The sequence below is a fragment of the Tuber melanosporum genome, assembly GCF_000151645.1.
Source record: "Tuber melanosporum whole genome shotgun sequence assembly, scaffold_38, strain Mel28".
In the NCBI taxonomy this organism is placed as follows: domain Eukaryota; kingdom Fungi; phylum Ascomycota; class Pezizomycetes; order Pezizales; family Tuberaceae; genus Tuber; species Tuber melanosporum.
Window position 1 is genome coordinate 742,017 of NW_003299063.1, and position 19,254 is coordinate 761,270.

At 47.9% G+C, this 19,254-nt stretch overlaps 6 protein-coding genes; 2 read left to right on the forward strand and 4 right to left on the reverse strand.

The window, feature by feature from the left end:
• The window catches only part of GSTUM_00007691001 (uncharacterized protein), a gene marked incomplete at its 5' end in the record, with an annotated part of 3,289 nt that extends 2,017 nt beyond the window's left edge, over positions 1–1,272 (reverse strand). The window contains 2 exons of the mRNA XM_002839596.2: positions 8–553; positions 604–1,272. Coding sequence (XP_002839642.1) covers positions 8–553; positions 604–1,272 — 1,215 coding nt within the window. The remainder of the gene's footprint in view (positions 1–7; positions 554–603) is intronic.
• Positions 1,273–2,015: 743 nt separating this feature from the next.
• GSTUM_00007692001 (uncharacterized protein) lies at positions 2,016–4,950 on the reverse strand. XM_002839597.2 has 9 exons: positions 4,728–4,950; positions 4,297–4,671; positions 4,138–4,235; positions 3,263–4,078; positions 3,107–3,193; positions 2,805–3,054; positions 2,485–2,719; positions 2,222–2,414; positions 2,016–2,165 (listed from the first exon to the last, which is right to left on the reverse strand). The coding sequence occupies exons 1-9, from the start codon at positions 4,732–4,734 to the stop codon at positions 2,067–2,069; spliced, it is 2,160 nt and encodes a 719-aa protein (XP_002839643.1). The 5' UTR covers positions 4,735–4,950; the 3' UTR covers positions 2,016–2,066.
• Positions 4,951–5,583: 633 nt separating this feature from the next.
• GSTUM_00007693001 (uncharacterized protein) lies at positions 5,584–6,905 on the forward strand (the record flags this gene model as incomplete). XM_002839598.2 has 5 exons in its annotated part: positions 5,584–5,733; positions 5,806–5,936; positions 5,999–6,153; positions 6,223–6,370; positions 6,429–6,905. The coding sequence occupies 5 exons, from the start codon at positions 5,584–5,586 to the stop codon at positions 6,814–6,816; spliced, it is 972 nt and encodes a 323-aa protein (XP_002839644.1). The 3' UTR covers positions 6,817–6,905.
• Positions 6,906–7,137: 232 nt separating this feature from the next.
• Positions 7,138–8,739, reverse strand: GSTUM_00007694001 (uncharacterized protein). XM_002839599.2 has 5 exons: positions 8,438–8,739; positions 8,162–8,291; positions 7,590–8,061; positions 7,371–7,516; positions 7,138–7,273 (listed from the first exon to the last, which is right to left on the reverse strand). The coding sequence occupies exons 1-5, from the start codon at positions 8,527–8,529 to the stop codon at positions 7,199–7,201; spliced, it is 915 nt and encodes a 304-aa protein (XP_002839645.1). The 5' UTR covers positions 8,530–8,739; the 3' UTR covers positions 7,138–7,198.
• A 948-nt stretch (positions 8,740–9,687) lies between these two features.
• Positions 9,688–11,071, forward strand: GSTUM_00007695001 (uncharacterized protein; the record flags this gene model as incomplete). XM_002839600.2 has 2 exons in its annotated part: positions 9,688–10,177; positions 10,248–11,071. Exons 1-2 carry the CDS (start codon positions 9,877–9,879, stop codon positions 11,069–11,071), a joined length of 1,125 nt encoding a protein of 374 aa, XP_002839646.1. The 5' UTR covers positions 9,688–9,876.
• A 2,734-nt stretch (positions 11,072–13,805) lies between these two features.
• GSTUM_00007696001 (uncharacterized protein) lies at positions 13,806–17,765 on the reverse strand. XM_002839601.2 has 9 exons: positions 17,559–17,765; positions 17,138–17,465; positions 16,900–17,074; positions 16,590–16,836; positions 16,414–16,526; positions 15,699–16,356; positions 14,670–15,645; positions 14,467–14,532; positions 13,806–14,309 (listed from the first exon to the last, which is right to left on the reverse strand). The coding sequence occupies exons 1-9, from the start codon at positions 17,719–17,721 to the stop codon at positions 14,291–14,293; spliced, it is 2,745 nt and encodes a 914-aa protein (XP_002839647.1). The 5' UTR covers positions 17,722–17,765; the 3' UTR covers positions 13,806–14,290.
• Positions 17,766–19,254: the final 1,489 nt, after the last annotated feature.

Here is a 19,254-nt window from a genome sequence, read left to right on the forward strand (position 1 = left end):
GACCCACGTTGAGGATCGACTTTAGTCTATCTGCATCCGGTATTCTGTCTAAACTTTCGAGAATCGTCCTGGCAGCTGTTGCAAGAAGGCCGCACTGAACGGCACTGTAGCTAACGTCCAGAAGGAAAAGATAAACCAATGGCTGTGGAGGGCGAACCATGTACTCCTGAGGGGCAATGAATTCCACGACACTGTGGTTGAGCTCGGGCCGCCGCCATCGGTCTAAATTCTTTTGTGCTGCTTGGTCCCAGTCGAAAGCCTGCGGAACGTCATTGGTAAGGTTGCACATATTGCAGCGCCAGCGATGACCATTGTCTAAAAATGTTACGTATGGATTAATGTATGATCTACAACGCCGACAGCGGGAGATAACTGTATCGGATACAAGAGGAACTGGATCATCCTTATCGTGGAGAGAGGTGTAAGGTTGGATGATGAGGGCGAATGGAAGCTTGGATTTTTTCAGGAGGCCGTGAGTGGTTGGAATAGCATTTATAGTGGAACGCATATACTGAGGTGGGCAATTTGCAGTAGGGGAAGGTGTGAGGGAAGCCTGCGAAAAGTATCAGTATTGGATTTTTTAGACTTGTAGGTGGATCATACATTAGGTGGCAAAATTATTTCTGGTGGTGGAATCTCAAGCTCGGCCACATTAAATGGCTGCTGCATCAAATCTATAGGGAAAAGCGTATTGAGCGATTGGACCTTCTGAATACCACCGGCGGGAGTCAAGCCCATCTGTCCAAAACTCTGGGTGACACCACCCATTCCAGGTGCCCCCACAGGTTCGTATCCTCCTGCTGCGATATTTCCTGCACCGGCACCAGACATTCCCTGCGGCACACCATAGCCCCCTTGAGCTCCCATCACAGGAGGTGCACCCCCCATGGGCGAAACAAATTGACTCTGTTGTTGCTCCTGCGTGTTCGGATAGCCACCCATCGACTGGCCTGCATAAAGTGGATTTTGGGCAGGTGTGAGGCCCGCATTTGCCCCAGCGCCGAAATCATATTGCTCCTCTGCATATCCACGTCTCTTGCCTCGCCCCCCATGGGGACCCGGTGCAGAACCGGCAGGCGGAGGAGGACCGGAAGCTTGTGGAGTTGGAGCGGGCTGACCATAAGCTTGTTGACCATAGGGTGGGTCTTGGCTATAGCCTCCCGCAGCAGGGGGAGCTTGTTGTTGACCATAGGGATCTGGTTGGGCGTAACCTTGTGGGTAAGCATGTTGGTTTGGGTCGCTATAGGGGGGTGGAGGTGGTGGAGATGCCATAGCTGCTTTGTTGCTAAACAGTAGGCCAATGAATAAATGAGATTGTAGTGAAGGAGGAAAAAGAAGGCGGCGGCGGGGGAAAGGATGAAAGGGGTACCGATAGAAAGGAGGAAAAACTGTTGGGTTTAGAGATAGGAAAGTTCAGGACACCTGGAACCGACTGCAGTGACGATGTTTCTCTCGGTACGATACGTCGAGTTAAGGGTGATGTGTGAAGATGGAAGATCTGTGGCTAACTGTTGCCCCGCCGAGACTGCTACGGTGTGAGGCCAAGTCACTGCGCCACCTTTAAAATAGTGGAAGTGATAGTTGGTCTCAACTGAATGAAACAGCTTACTATTGGTGTGTGGTGCTCGAGGGTAAGCATGAGCTCAGTACAAGCACTGTATTGTAGCGTACTCGAGCGGGGTCCTGGTGGTTTTGGGCGGTTTTGTTCTTGAGGGCAAGGTTACGGATGCGGAAAATGGGATACAGGCTTTGTTTTGTCGAGAGCTTTCAAAAATAAAAACACAAAACAGATGCACCCTCCAGCACCTCGTTGAGCACAAGATTCAACCATAGTATTATGTGCAGTACCCCACTACCAATAATGCACCCGGGGAACGGACCCTTTAGTAGACCGCTATTCAATCTGGTAGTGACGACCACCCAATTTACGATAGCCCATATTTACCACTGCCACGCATCGCGGATCCGGAAGCTAGCTCACTTGATTATCCCAATTACTACATGGGGTAAACCACTTTACTGAGTCCCTTATTGCATGGGATATTGTATTATATTATGAAAAGAAATTATCTCCTTCCGGCCAACCATTTGTCAGCTGCGAGGAACACCTTGACCTCGTTAGCTAGCTGGCTCTCCCTCTGGAGGGATTTGACTGCGGCGATAATCTAATTTAAGTTAGCGTCACACGCCTACCTTGGCAATCAGGGGATGGAGTATTTACCGCGTCCCAGGTTCTAAAGGCTAGGTCAACATCTGCTTCAATATCGACTGCCTGGGCGAACATCAAGGGGAGTTTTTCCTTCTGAGTACGTCTCGTCGCCTCAGGGATAGGGCCAGTCTCGTTCGAGAGCTCGTCGAGGTAAGTTTTGGCCGCAATTCCCAATCCAGCGCTTACTTCGTCGATAAATGGGATGCTGGTAGAAGTAAACAATTAGTCTATGGGTTACAGGCAACATATGGCCAAGGAGGAACTCGAAAACCCACCCAAGACCTAACTCTGCCCAATCGGTTCGTTCGCCCCTGTCTGCATCACCATTCATTAATAGATTGACAAGTGCCATCTCAGCAAAGCTCCGCATGGTCCTCGTGAGCTTTGTAATGAAGGAATTGAAGCCAAGAAGGTTTCTGCTGAGAGGGCCAGTGTAACCAATGGGCTTGTGGTTAATAGGCACAAGACTGGCAACGCGAGAGATAAGCATGATATATGCCCTCTCTTCTTCTATTCGGTTTGCTCTTGGAGGTTAGCTTTTGTAGGGTGGCAAGGGATGATCCAAAAGGACATGCATGGATGTTAGGAAAATCACCTGTACCTCTGCTTGGTGCACCTGATAGAGAAGGGGAAAAATTATCAGGTTTGAGAACCCCTAAGTGCAGAAGCTCAATTCCGAGATATACCGGCTCATCCAAGTTGTCGCTCGGGTCAAGTGTTGATATGGCAGCCTCAAGAGCACGTCCCCACGAAGTAAGAGAGTGGTTCTCACTGTCAATAAAACCCCGAAGTTGAAGCACGCGCCAATAGGTGTTCATGAGGATTTCGTCCTTTGTGTTCAAAAGCTAAAATGGCCGTTAGTCCCTTGAGGAGTTCTTAGTGAATTGCGTCACCGACCTTTACTTCATCTTTTGGTGCAATCGTCTTTGCGGCAAAGGAGTCTGATTTTAAAGAAGATATCGCAAATGCAAGGCCTATAGAACTCTACACTTATCGATTAGCTTTGAACGTCCCATAGAATTAACATTCAAGCGTGTAAAGGGGTAGCCATACCCCATCTCTCTCCAATTCTGGCTTGAAAACGGACTCCCTGACATTCCATTTCTTTGTTTGCTCTGCGGGCGAGACAGACACCTCTTTATGGATCAATTTTCTTGGGCTGTTCTTATCAAACCAATAGTAAACATTGATCTCCTTGCTAAACCAAAACCTATGCAATGGCTGCGCCAGTAAACCCAAGGCTTGTGTACGTAGAGGGTTTAGATTTTCTAAGAATTTTTTATATTCGTCGGAATCGCCATTATCGAACGGTGCAACCTCAATGAGCTCCCCTGTCGCTAGCATATCTAGAACTTGGGGTCCAATAACCCCTTTTGATAAATAATAGTAGAGTTCTTCAGGAAGTCTTTGCCCAATGAATTCGTGTACGTCTGAAGGCGCCTCGGAAAAATCTAATGGCTCTGCCTTGCCATCAGAGGTGAATATAGCGTGGTGCTTTACGGCAGCTCTGGCTTTTCGGTATCTATCCAAATACCCTGACTGCTGAATCGGCTCCGGGTGAGTGCTGACAACAGTGGCGACATTCCGACAGCGTTTAAGCAATTCTACTGAGCTCATGAAAGCGTTGTGGGGAGAACCTTCAAAGGGCGGAAATGCACGACATATTTCGGACCCCGCAAGCATACAAGAATCGATGAACATGTCGTTTGTCAACTGGAGATCCGAGATGAGCTTCTGCTTGTTAATCCAGGTGAAGGAACCGCCCTGCCCTGGATTGAGATGTACAATGACTTTCTCAACATCAAAGAAGAAAAGTTCGGAGTTCCCACAGATGGAATCAACAAATCCGTTTTTTTCGAGGTAAACTAACTAGGTAGGACATCAGAAGACATGGAGGGTTGAATTTGAATGAGACCCTGATATCGTACCTGAGGCCATGCTGAGTAAGGAGCAACCTGAAAGTCTACTGCGCACTCGTGTAGAATCTTTATGAAATATTTGTAAACCTCGTGTGGCTGCAGAGTCCCTAGAAATTCATAAATATTTTGTGAAAAAAGAATATCAATGAACATCGCGGGTTCTCCTACCAGCTGCACCAAAGGCCTCCACAGCTTCACTTGCCAGACCCTGATCGTAGAGATCCCATGCTTGCGATCTCTTCGCCGGTCCGTCATCATTAACACTAAATGGTTTCTCATTGCGCACAATCTTTAAGCCTGAAAAAACGAAAATGGGCTTAATCCCAGCTTTCTGGAAATCTTCTATGTCCCCTTCTACCGCATATCTCAGACCAAAAGGGAACCCTCCTAGCGCCGTAACTAGGGGCTCCTTTGATGGAGAGGTGGTAAGTAATCGGAGGAGGTAATGGTCTGCTTCAATTCCGATAGTAGTATCCTTGAGAACAGATAGTGGGAGTGTCTGCGACTTGTTATGGGACGTGGCCCAAGTATCAAGGCTGCGAACTGCAAGATGAGGATTAGTGCATACGCCTTCAAGGGAACAGAATATAGACCCATACTAGGCATTTCTAAATGGTGCGGCGGAGACAGGCAAGCAACAAAATGCAGGAGCTGAAGAGTACAGGGGCAGTTCTAGAGGTGGGATGAGGAAACGTATGATATCTCCAAAGAAGCGGTTATCGCACGAGCCTCGTAGGTGAAGGGGAAGTGGAAAAGATCCTTGAGATGAACAAGCCACCTGCTTTCCCCAGCCAGTGGGATGAGTGTTGGGGTTAAGGATGGAGAGGTCAATTGGAGATGACGTTCGGGGGATAAAGCCCGGCGCAACCTTCACGGCTTAGAGGTCAAATCCACCGTTCGCCAAGACCGCCGCATGATGTTTTAGATCCTTGGGTGACCAGCCCCCCACACACCAACTTCTCAACCTTAACCGCAGTCCAAGCAAAGCCTATGGTATGAAGGCCCCAGGTTATGTACAATCTGGGCTACGATACCAGGTAAATTGAGATATGGTGCTGGTACGATATGTGCAGCGGATAGATACCTTATTCCACGAGACTACCGTGATTGAACTTCACGCTGCCGCAACAGTTTCTATATCATAGTTGGGAGATAGCAACAGCAGGTCCTTGACTCTGTACGTCTAACACTTGTACATATCATGCTGTAGTGTGATAACCTAGGTGCAGTAAAGATCATCTACTCGCATAATGTGCGCTATATGGTACTATACTTGTACACCTTCGTTAGTATCATTTTTAAATTACCGATATAGTAATGCAGCAGTTCAAAGTGCCAAGATGCATTGGCACCGGTAACTCAGCCGACCCAAATCTCGTCCCATAGATAACAAGTTCACCTCCACCTCCACCTCCCCCCGCTTATTTTAAAAACCCAGAGCTGCGGCCCCCCACCATGTCATCGTCTGTCTCTTTGATCCCATTAGCAGATACTAGAGAATGTGCAGAAAACCTTCTTAAAGCAGCGGAGACACTCGGCTTTGTCTACATTACCCTCGAGGGCAGTGACATCCCACCAGAGAAGGTGGAGCGGATGTTTGAAATTGTTTGTCCCCTTACACCCCTCCCCTGTTGGTTCCGTTTCCTGAAGCTCGACTGATGTCTCTTCGTCTCCTAGTCCAAGAAGTTTTTCGCCTCACCTAAAGAAGAGAAAGCTAAATGTCACATCTCACCCGACAACAGGGGCTGGAGCTCTATGCACACTGAGATTTTAGACCCTGAGCACCAACGCCGAGGAGATTTCAAAGAGTTAGCATACCGAGTCCCGATACTCTCTTCTAATTTGTGCGAATAACTCATGGGGCAAACAGAGCATTTAACTTTGGAGAGTTCAAAGACGGGAAAGCCCAGCAACCGTTACCGCCTGCGCTCCAGGACCACGAGCCGAAGTTGAACGAGTTTTCAGATTATTGTCACAATTTGTGTCTCAAGCTATTAAGGTTGTTTGGTATGGCGTTGAAGGCAGGTCATATACAGACCCCACTCCGAACAGCAAGCTAACCCTGAATTCCAAAGATTGACGAGGCAGAAGGAGGCAAAGAGTGGTTCACATCCCGTCACTCGCGTTCAGAAGGGCCCTCCGGGTCTATCCTTCGACTGCTATTCTATCCGAGCTTAAGCGCCCATCCAGATTTTGACCCTAAATTTGATACTCGGGCTGGTGCGCATAGCGATTACGGCAGGTGTGTTCAGGCCCTGCCTCAACCACCTCCGCGTGCTGGTACTAACGCTTAACCCGAGCATCACGTTATTATTCCAACGTCCCTCCGAGCCGGGGCTCGAAATCCTGCATCCATACTTGAAAACCTGGCATCCAGTACCAGTCATACCTAACGCAATCTTGGTCAACATTGGGGATCTCTTATCCTATTGGACCGCGGGTCTCCTTCGGTCCACGGTACATAGAGTCGTGACACCTGACTCTGGATCTGACGGGCCCAAAGACCGTTATAGCATGGCTTTCTTCTGCCACCCAGCATACCCCACCTTATTGACGCCGGTTCCAAGCGAAATAATCAGGTCTAGGGGTGAAAGGGGCGCGAATGACGCTGAGAAGACCTTAACCTCTCTAGATCATCTCAAAGGTCGTTTGTCATCTGCTTACGGATGGAAGTCAGAACCAGCTTAATTTGAGTTACACAAGTAAATGTTACCTTCAGATCTCCCTAAATTGATGCGCTCTTTTTAGTACCGTATAGATCCGGTAATACCCATTTGTATAGTTTGGACCCTTAAACCCCTCATAACTTCTATTTCACTATCACCAACGCCTCTCGTGTACCCTGATATGATTCCCAAGCCAGAAATCCCATCATATCCACAAGATAAAACACTCGACCTCTCTAGACATTCAGCCCAGGTAAACGCCATCAAGGGGAATCGACAAATATACAAATGGCTCTACTCTAAGGAGTCTAAGACTGAGGAATATAAAAAGAGAAAAGAAGAGAAAAAGCTCATGATCACAGAATTCGGTCCGGAGAACAGGCTCCCTGGTGACTTGCCGATAGCTAGTCGAGAAAAAGCCTTTGCTCGACCTTCCTCACAAGCCTGTTGGTTTGTTCAGCAAGGGTCAGTGTTAGGATCTACGAGGAATGTTAGCCTTTTAAAACAGCGCACGTGTGGGTAGATAGGTGGGTAGTTAGATAAGTATATATATATGTGTGCGAGAATGGAGCTCACCGTATGCGGCAATATCCTTGCCAAGTGAGCAAAGTAGCCTTTATAGATTGCCAAAAGACCCTCCGTTCGAACAGTCTTCATCAAACAATCAAAGGCATTAGTGTACAGGTTCCCGCTCTGGTTGTACATTCTCGACATCACGGTATCTTGCAGTGGGCATCAGTACTGGCCGACACATCATTCGTCACAAATATCAGATCAAAGAGAAAAAAAGCCTACCAGGAGGGTGCATAACACAACAAACCACAAACCCGCTAACCGCGCTACTAGCAAGATGCAAACCCACCCCTTCCCGTAGACCCAAGTACTTCTGCAGCCTCCTCTTCGCAAAAAAGTAGGTGGGCAATTGCACACTGCTACCAAAGCCAGTCCTGACCATAGCAGAACCCACACCCCTATACAATCCCTTGAACCCCTCCGTCCGGCTAATGGTCCTGAAGCCGTCCAAGGCGTTGCGGTAATTGTGCTGCGTGCCCACGGGTAGAGAAGGGGAGTACGATTGTAGCCGCGTCTTCACGAGAAAGAACGGGGACCCGACCATCGCTCCCAGAATGCCGGAAGTAGCACCGGCAAAGACGTTCACCCCGATGGACTGGTGGTGCGGGTCGCTATGGACTAGGCGTGTGGCCGAGCTACGGATTGGCTCGTAGAAGCCGAGACGGCAGCCATTTAGCATGGTTTGGTAGCAGTACTTTTGGGCATTGATTCGTTAGTTTTTGGGTTTTTCTATCTCCCCGGTCTGGGGGCGGATGGATGGCTATCGGAAAAGAAATGCGGAATGAAGTATTTACAGCAGCGCCCAAACCAGCCATTAAGCCACGCGGCCCTTCGTTTACCAAGATCACTCGAACACCCTGGAATACACCTGTGTAGACTCGTTTCGTTTGCGACTTTGCTGAAAGCTCGCCTTGGAGTTGAAGTCTGCCCACCCGCATAGCAATTTTTGTAAGCGCAGCTCACTTTTTGTTTTGCTCCCGCAACCCCCTCACTCTCCCGGGGGACATTCTCATGTCCGAAGCCGGTGTATGTGTGTAGGTACATGTGTAGCGTGCGGTTATGATACGCACCTTGTTTTCACCGTTTCGAAGCCGTGAGTGACTGTTACTGCTCCGCAGGCTGCGATTCCACCGGCGATGAAGCCGCCTAATGTCGTAGACATTGCGCTTTCTGGGTCAAGTTTCTAGTGGCGGCAGTGGTGGGACGAGGAGGGCAAAGGGTAAAGGAGGTGTGGTAAAGGTGGTGTACAGTAGGTAGAATAGGGCTTACCGGTACTGGTAGTAGGGCAGGGAGGTTTTGTGAAATGTCATGTCCTGTTACGTGGTGGGGGGATAGGTGGTGGTAGTGGTTGGTAAAGATTCGTGAATAAAATGGTCCTCGAGAATTGTTTGAATTTTTTTTTTTCCTTTCTCGGACTTAGTGCCACCGTATAATACCCTGTCAAACCAAGGTCCCAAGGGTGGTGGTAGGGCTGACATGAGGAGGGTTTCTACTGTGTTACCGGTATGATACCATAATAATAATATTATGATAATAATTATTATGTATGATAATATTATGATGCTTATGATTTCTCGAGCGCGAGGTTGAAGATGAAGGGGGAGGGCAGAAATTGAACTTACTGATGGTGGTGTTATTCCTGCGCTGCTCTTATACTCGTATACTGCCCTCACCCTGGGGTTCTGAAGGCACTCGGGACCATTCACTCTGCAAATAGGTAATTTAGTACTCGAGTACGGTATCAAGCATTGCACCCTTCCAAAAGCACTGGTACCGGCACCACCTGCGAAAAAGCTCGACAGGGGATCAATACCGCACTCGTAGTTTTAGTGGGGTTTCATTGTAGCCTACCTGTAGAGTACGAGTACTGGTACGAGTATCACTCCAGGTGTCTTTTCATCTCTGCAGGGGAGGTGGGGAAGATTATTGATTCCCATTCTGGAGATGGGAAAGGGGGAAAGGGAAAAGGGGAAGGAAGGAAGCAAAAAGAAGAAGCCTTCAACGGGAGTTCCGGCTGTCTGATATGAGTGTCATATCATACTGTATGATACTCGTACAAAGATATCGGTACCCTGCATGTTGTGTGTGGCCCCGAGCTCTAGATCACATCGACACACATCGTCACGCGCGGGCGCACACCTAAAATCTGATGCAGATGAGAGCTACTCGTAGTCTACCGCCTACTGTACGAGTACTCAACTGGTGCTGTAGATCTCTGGTATGCACGGTATCCGAGTACATACGGTCCCGACACACGGCTTGATCTCTACCGTTGAACAAACTAAATTAACAAACCGACAAACACGCTCTGCACCCGATACCCCCCACAAACAACCTTTACCCTCCCCTTCCTTACGGGATTTATATACACCAACCCTTCTCAGAACAAAGAAAAAAGGAAAAAGAAATCAACACCCGCACTGAACAGCCCTCGAGCAAGCACTTTCCTCCAACTTCATCTCGGGTCAAACCCCACCTAACAACACCCTAACGCTATAACGCTATCAAAATGGCAGCGGCAAACCCTCTCCACCGCCAACCAGAATTGGCGAAGCTCAGCGAGACGATAACCCGCTACCGCCCTTCGAAGGCCTTCTCGAATTTCGCCCAGGGAGCAGAGGTAACCTCCTTGGATTTTGACGACACTGGCGAGTTCTGTATAGCGACGGGAGACGATGAGACTCTACAGTTGTACGACTGTAAACTCGGGAAGCATAGTAAGACATTGTACTCGAAGAAATACGGGTGCCATCTTGCGCGGTTCACGCACTTGCAGAGCAATGTGATTTACGCTTCCACAAAGGAAAATGGTGTGATACTTTACCCCAGGGTATGTAAGATAATGCCCGTGACAACAACTAACCCTCTTGGTTCCTGCAGACACAATCCGCTACCTCTCCCTCCATGACAACAGCTACATCCGGTACTTCAAAGGACACAAGCGGCCCGTAACCTCCCTGGAGGTCTCCCCGGTCGACGACCAATTCATATCCTGCAGCAACGATGACACCGTCCGAGTCTGGGACCTGCGCTCACACAATTGCGCGGGCCTGCTAAACATAACTGCCCCCTCCCTCGCCGCCTTCGACCCGTCGGGCATCATCTTCGCCGTAGCTGCACAATCCGCCGGCGCAATCCTCCTATACGATCTCCGCAACTACGACAAGCAGCCCTTCACCACATTCTCCCTCACCGATGACAGCTTCCTGTCGCAGTATTCCTACCCACCGTGCATGCCCGCGTGGAGCAAGCTCGAGTTCAGCAACGACGGGAAACATATGCTCATCGGAACTCGCGGGCACGCTCACTACGTTGTCGATTCATTCGCTGCGGACACGGCGCAGTTCGTATACAGGGCGAAGCGACCCAATGGGCCGACGGGTCCAAAGAAGCTCGAGACATCGGGGGATGTATGCTTCACCCCGGACGCCAGGTTCCTCATTGGTGGCCAGGGCGAACGCGGGGTCGTCGTTTGGGATTCGTGGGTGACCCCGGACGAGAAGAAGACTTTAAAACCGTTCATTGAGCTCGCGGAGAACACAAAGAGCATGGCGTCGGTTGTCTCGTTCAACCCAAAAATGAACCTCTTCGCAACGGCGCATAAGGACGTGGTATGTTGTTTATTTTCTCTGATTCCCATCTTTCCATTCTCCCTCTCCCTCTCTCGGGCGATTGAATTGAGTGAATGCATTGTGTTACACTAAATCCACAAAAACCGGGCCCCGAGCTGACACATACCCTCTCTTTCAGACATTTTGGCTGCCGGAACAACACGCCCCTGATGCACCATCTCCAAGTGCGGCGCCGACTTCCACTCGATAGATTAACTTACTCTTGCTTTCCTCTTCGTTTCCTTTCGCTTTTGTTTCCTCGCAAGTCAACAACAGCTAATGTACTTTCTACGTCCTCTACTCGACTCTTGGGGCATTGAGCATGAATCGGCGAGGTTTGGATTTGGCAAAATCAGGTTCAGCTTCCATGAGGTGGTCTCTCCTCCTCTTTCATCTCATCATCTTTCTTTCTTTTCACGGGATTGGGTTGGGTTGGGTGGGTACTGTATTGTAGTAGGAGGTTGTTATTTTATTCAATTCCATTACCATTCTTATCAGATATTTTATGAGTGGGAGGAAGGAGGGAATGAGGGAATAAATAGAGGAGGCAAGGGGAAGTAGGTGGTGGTGCACAGAGCGAGTCTATCTGCGCCACTGAACTGTGATCATGACGACAAAATTCGTCATCCTCCCACTGGAGTCTTAACGACCATCCCCATATCACAGTGTTTTGATTCCCCCACATGCAATGCGATACTAAATAATATTATATTTGCTCCCTTCTCCACACCCTATATTCTCGGGGTTTCTCCGGTACTATCTACAGTCGCACCTCGCTATCCCGGACGGCCAAAATCTGAAGAATCCGTCCGGCACAGCGAGGGATCCGGGACAACGGGTCAGGCTTTGGTGGAAAGAAATTCAGAGTTCACAAAGATTCGTACGGGACAGCGAGGTATCCGTATTATCGAGATCCGGGACAGCGGGGTGTGACTGTACTGTTGAATATCGATCAGACAGCTTCGGATTATCCCGTTCTTGTACTACTTAGTACATCTCTGTAAAGGTTCAGCAAAAGCTGCTGTAAGCTTTAATGCAATCCTTCATTATTTCCAAAGTACCTACGAGTACTCGAGTACAATCAGATCGAGATAGGATAAGGCTAATGCATCCGACTGGGTTAGTAACCATCTCTCCAAGTTTGAGTCGAGCCACAACTATGAAAACCTATCTTATATAACATTATTCCGACTACCTTCTCAGCAAGGTCCCATTTAAAGCTAGGAAAGAAAATCAGCAGCTAATATGAGAAAAACAAATCTTTTAAAAGCAATCCGAGTCTTCCATCCAAGAAAATATCTGGAGACAACCCATTAATATGAAGCTTTAAGATTTCTCAATGTAAATAAGATAATATTAAAAAATCGCTTTGAAGGAAGGATAGAAACCTTTTAACCGAGTGTATAAAAGTCAACTAAAGTTCGATTCAGGTGAGGAGGGAAGTATTGTGTAATTGGTTCGAGTTGTAGAATTAAATACTTGTACCACCCGGACCAATTGGTACAGTACAGCCATGAATTGCCAACATACACTTTTAGGTAAACATAGTTGGGACAGTCCATACTGACACGAAACAAAATGGGACAAAATTTTTTTTTTTTTTCTTTTCAGTTTTGGTTAAGGAACTTATTTCCTTCCCTGCAGGTTTTTCCATTATAAAATTCTCAATTTGTGTTGTACTGTATTCGTACTGTATATTTTTGTTTACCCTGCAAAACTTCAAATCTTGTACTAGTACTATATCATATTCCTATCATACTTCAAATTCATTGGTGCATGCATACTCTAGACGTCCGGAACCAAATCGTATTAATTTTGAGATTTTTGCTCTCTTTCCTACATTTTATTATCTTTTTTAAGATTTCAAAGGAGTTTTTCGATTTTACCAACTTATCCTATCCATATTATTGTATCCTTATTTTTTCTCCCCTTGGCCTCATTTTACTTTACATTTATTGTTTTGTTCAGGTAGTTTGTACTGTACTCGTACTGTCGGCTCTAATTGTATCGTGACGGTCAAACAAACCTGAATGGTTAATAACCCTGTTGGACCACGTTATGTGTCGACAGTCTACCTTACAAGTATGATACTCGAGTATATTGCAACCAGCAGTGATACTCTTGATGCACACCAGTTCTTAACTATCTTTGTAGTTACCTCGACCTCCTATCCATTTAACGCTCACATAAAAAAAAGAAAGAAAGAAAGAAAGAAAGAGTCTACCGAACTCTTGTCTGACTGGTCGAAATTAAGTTCAACACGAATTATGCAACTGAACAGGCCAAATACGCTAATTAATTTTTGGTGGAGGAAAAATGTCCTCGAACTCTTGGCGCAGAAGGTGGAGCAACCACCATCCTCTGAGATGTCGAGAAAGCCCTAGAGCCAATCAGGGGAAGTTCGAGAAATTGCTTTTTATACAAACACGTCCCCATTTCGACAGACTTACCCACAACCCCCGATTGTGTCGGTATATATAAAGCCACCCATCCCTTCCAGCGCCTCAAGTTCGATTTGTGATACAACTATCGTACAGCAAGAATGGAGGTAAACGGTCCTTGGGACGGCTCGTGATATCCCGGGCCAATAACGTACTCGAGCACCAGTACTCGTATGGCACTTATATCGGACCAGGTACGGTAGGTACCGTATTGGTACCAATAGTTCCCAAGAACTCTTGGGTGAGGAAATACAACCAGTGACATTAGCCGGGAATAATTCCCCGCCATGAGTGCAAGTGCCAGGGTGATGTTTTCGAACAAGATAGGGAATAATTTGTGGGCCAACCCAAATTAACTATTCACTAACTCTATCGTGGGTATCATATTAAATTTTGTATAAATACCATTTTTCGATATAGGGGGGGAAGAGATACCACATAATACGATAAAGCACGAAGAGGAGGAGGGGAGGATGCAAGAAAGAGAGAAAAAAGTGTCCCCGCTGGTTTGATATTCCCCGCAACGCCCGAAGCATGGTAAGATAAGAAAAAGAGATGCTTTCGAGAGAGGGAAAAGGAAAAGCAAGAAAGAAAAGGCTAGAAAGGCAAACCGTTTTTTGACAAGGGAAGCAGAAAGGTAAGGATGAACGAAGAAAAAGTAAAAACAAAAGTGAAACACTGCCGTAGTCGGATGGATGGGTGGAGAAGCAAAAGCAAGGAGGAAAGCTTACAAGCAAAAGAAAAAGAAAAAGAAAAAAGCAAGAATGGCTGTTGATGCAGGTCGGTAACAAATAAATTACTATCGAATTGAAAACATTACACGAGCAAGAAAAAGGAAGTTAGAGAAACGAAGCAGCTGAATTGCGTGATTTCACAGTACAGAGTTGCACCTACATTGATCGTCCCGCTGAGTTAGTTGCAATTCAATGAGGTATTAGGGTGATCGAGAGAATCGGGATATTAAAACCTGTAGTGCAGATATAACTAATACGAGGAGAGGGAAAGAAAGGACAAGAACTATTGTGGATTGCATTGTAGAGTACTCACTTTACGCAAAGAAGTTTATGTTCCCCCTTTCTTGATTGTTTAGCCTTGAAGGATGTTCCTCCGCATCTGCAGAACCCGCGGATCAGTCAACGATCGCCGGGGTCCCGGGGGTGGGGGAGGGGCAGGTCCGGCAGGGTGGAGAAAAAAAGCTGGCGGAGATCTGGATGCTGGGCTGGTTTGAAAGATGGGCGAACTAGACAAACCTTTTACACCTGACCGTCTCATTTTCGCTCTCGTCCCCTTCCCCGTCAGTGCTAAAAACCTCATCCGCACTGTCGTCAGAGCCCGTCGTCATCCTGGATCCCTGTCTCAATCCTGCCGTCGCCCTTGTGGTGGCAGCACTGGCACCTGAGGTGGGCATATGTTTGGGATTGTAGTATGCCAGATTTGCGCTAGCTTCCTGCGTCATACGATCATCGCCAGTCACTGGCATTGTTGCGCTACTTCCTGGCCGATCCCCTCCCCCGAGAGCCGACCTTCCGGGGCTCCTCACATTGGCCGTACCACCATCCGAGTTTCTTTGATGCACGGTATCATTTGCAATTGAGGTTGTTCTTGAACGTACACTCCCTGACCGTGCGAACCGGCCCGTGACCCCATTCGAACCAATTGATAGGGCGCCCGTTGACTTTCGGGGAGAGATGCTTCGGTTCCTGCTCGAGCTGCCATCACCAAATCTCCCTCCCCCAATTGAGTCATCCAAGCTTCCACTGGATGCTATGCTCTGTCTCCATGAAAGGATTCTATCAGAGCCATGTGACAACGAGTTTCTCCTTCCCCCAAACACTCCATTTCCAATCTTCTTTGAAAACGTCGACGATGTTTCCCAAGACTCATTCTTGCGTTTCACATGAGCACAGTCCTGTCGAAAAACCTTGATACGTCCGGTATAGTCTGCAGTGACAATTATATTCCCGTCTGAGTGCGCTGATCTCGCTACGTAGGCGGGCGATTCCTCGGGGGCTTTCGGCGTGTGAGAAGTTGCGTGATCGCCTTCTGAACGCTTTCCTCCCCCAGCCGATGTCGCGGGTTCTTTCTTTGAAGAAACCGAATCGGATCTACTAACAAGGGTAACTGGTGGTGGGTTGCACAGGTCGTAGAGCGGATCTCCCGAGCTCCCCAGCAATTGTCTCGTTTTTGCAGGAGCCATAACTCCAACGGTCACGATTGCGGGGTGGGCTACATGATGTTTAACAGTTGTCCTATGATACCAGAATGGATGAACACCTTACCCTCAAAGTACTCGACCGGTCTCTTGTCCTTCTTTTCAGTCTCCCCTAATCCGACGTTCCAAATATAAACTCGTCTATCCTCACTTCCACTGATGACATATTTAGCATCGTCGCTAAAGGTAGCGTGAATCTGACTGCATGTATTCTCATAGCCCTTAAACTTTAACTCAAGGCTCTTGTCTCTAGCATTGTACATCCGGACCCGTGAATCATTACTAGTAATCAACAATTTAACTTCTCCATTCGGGTCATCAGGCGGAAACGTGATGGTCTCAATTCCGGTAATCTTGCTCCCTTTCGCATTCCTGCCGTGAGAAGATCTCACATGAACTTGAGTATTATATCTTAGCCCCTCAGTCTCGTAGAACAGACATAATCCACTCAAACAACCTGCAATGGCCATTCGTCCATCGGGAGTGAAGGCCACGGCTGTAATCAAATCAGGGAGTTCATTCCAGAAAGCAACACTTTTGTCAGGTATGCTCCATAGTCTCAACTTGGAATCCAAGGAACCAGCTAGAAAGAAGCGATCATCCCTAGGATGAAACACAATAGCTGTAACGAAGTCGCTGTGTTGGAATGCACAGAGGCACTCTTTCCTGGACACGTGCCAAAGCCTGACTGTCTTGTCCATAGATGAGGACAAAAGAAAGTTGTTCTGCCCGTTGTTAGCAGGTGCATGGTAGACCAATCATTTCCGCCTCGAACCACCTACTTTGCTCCAACTCAGGTCCAGGACGTCTGCAGTATGTCCGGCGTATTCATGAATTGGTTCTGATAGAAAAACAGGGGCATTCAACCGTACGCCGCCACCACTGGAGTATATCCCTCCAGGTCCAACCCCTGCTGCATCCTCCTCTTTCTCGTGAGTTTCTCTCTCTTCCTTGGAACCGATGACTTGCCAAACCCGTACTATTCTATCCTGTCCCCCCGCAGCAAGATATCGGCCGTCCTTGCTAAACTTCATAGCCCATATAGCTCCGCTCTTATGCTTCGGAAGTGCCAGTGACAACAACGAAACATCGGCCGTACTACCGGCGACTAACTTCCCATTCTCCTCGTATACCGGCCTCCGGTACAGCTCCTGTGCCAAAAATGTTTGGTCGAAATCACGTTTCGGTTTATTGTGCGAACGAACCTGCAGGAAGCCTGTTAGCCCCAGAACCTTCAAACCAGCTGCTAGAGCACGTGGATCCTTTACCCTGATATACTTCGGTGGCGCGGGGAACTGAGGTATATACCCAATTGGTTGGGAAAAGACGTGAGCATCCATTCCTTCAGTCCGTACGTCTCCCTCAAGCGTATCTTCATCGTTGGGCATATCACCGCCCTTCTTCTTCCCCCCCATTATGCGGCTGAGAAAAGAAACGCCTTTCCTACGTGGTGTCAGCCTTGGGTGTTCCCCAGATTCTAGGGGAGGGGTGAAGGGGAATACAGACTTCTTTTCTCTGCCTTGAGGCTGTGCATCCGTATTCCTCGCTGTTGCATCAGGAGCATTTCTTTCCCCGATCCCACCCACACTCTCGCCCGGATTCCGAGCCATCGAATCATCGTAGCTATCTTTACGCAACTTTTGCCGAAGTGTGTTTTCTGTTCCAGTGCGACGGAGTATCTGCATCGCCAACGGGTCAAAAGGAACCGTGTTATCTAAGCCGATCCCCGTATTCTTGATATTTGGTGATTGCAGCTTCTCGGGATCAGCGGTAGGTGCAGGGATCGTGGAAGGTCTCGAGAAGCTCGAAGGTATGGAGCCACTTGCCGAAAGTGCTAGAGACAGTTAAACAACCGACAGTCGTCAGCGTCTCGCAATTGAGGTTAGGAAAGGAAAAAGAACTCCTAGTGTTCGTTAGTGCAGCATACCATTAGGTCCATCCCCCCCAGTGGAAGATGTTGACCTCCCATTTCCAGAGACTAGATCGCTAGTAGGCGTTATGGGAGAGTGTGAGGGAGTGTTTTGGGCAGGATTCTCTGTTGCCCTAGATTTCGATATGTTTACCAGAGGGAGTATCGACGTGCTAGTCATCGCCTGTTATCGCGTGGAGGAAGGTTGCAACAGTACCGTATTATGTATCACCCCCAAGTAACCCTTAGTCTAGGAACTGCTGGGTATGATGTCTCACGAGAGAGGCTCCAAGCAAAACCTAAGAGGAAAAAACAAGAATAGAATATACTTGTACCGGTAGGTTTATGACCAAAGTACGGATGGAGAAAGGCAGATCCGAAGACTCAACCCTTTTTGATGTCGTCCAATACAGTACCAGTAACTTACGTTGAACTGTTCCTGGAACGAGGTATGACAATACAGCCAAGAGAACCCCGCTTACTCCAAAAGTGCCGGAGCAGCGAGAATAGTGCTAACCTGGAGTACTCGTAGTGTCGAAGCGTTTTTAAAAAGGACTGCTATTGCATACCACCAAGATCCAAGCAGAATGGCCAATTTTTGGGGGTATGCAATAGTAGTCTTTTCTAAAAACGCTTCGACATTACGAGTACTGGTAAAGTTACAAATAGCTGCGGGAGTCTACCGGTACTAGTACAGTACAAGTACTATCAGCGCCGTCTCTGGGAGGAACTTTTTTGCACCAACCTCTCTCTCTCTCTCCTAGTCTACCATTCCGCCGTTCACATCATCAGGTAGTTTGTTCTAACATTTTATCGCACTCCAGTTCGGACATCCGGGCCGTCCGAACCCGAGTTGATTTTCGGTGCAACGCCTTGGTTACATTCCATAATCCCCGCACAATAATATGATTTATTGAATGCTACAGATCAGATGCAGGGAAGCACCATGTTTCCATGGAATTATTGTGCCCCCAATGAAACAGCAGAGTACTGTATGGCAGGCTGGCTAGAGATACCGGTAGCATTATCGCTCCAGGAGCCATCTGGTCCAAAGGTGAGCAATGGGAGAAGAAAGAGAGAGGTCCCTGAAGGGCAATACCGGTACCGTATTTGAGGTCCATAGTTTGTGTGCTGCCATTATTGCGACCCCCTCATTGGTTAACCACTCCAGCCTGAATTGTGGTTCAAAGGCGATCATCGCCACCACCACCACCACCCTCATCATCGTCATCAACATCATCATCGTCATCATCATCATCATCACCAGCTTGTTGTTATTAGATAAAATAAATTCCTTCAATCGTCGGTACATTTCCCTGTCGTACCGGATGATAGAAAGTTCATTGATAGAGTTCACTTGTGGGAAAACGGTCTAGCATTGAACATATTGCAAAAGCTCTTGTCCCGGTGTCACATCGGGTGAAGTCCCATCACAGTACCGGCAGTCTTGTACTTGTACGAGTACTCGGGTATGGACGTGGGTCACCGGACAGCCAGGGTTTCTGGAGGCCTGACCATTCTACCCTCATGGGAAACAAAAGGATGGGTTTGGTATGGAGATTGCTCAAACAAGCAAAAGGCTTTGCCACCTATAACCCCTGGCTGTCCGGTCACCCACGTCCATAACCGAGCACTTCAAGTACTGTACTAGTACTGTACTCGTATTGGTGTGCATCAAGTCCAGAGGCTTCTTGATCAGACTCATGGCGCATGG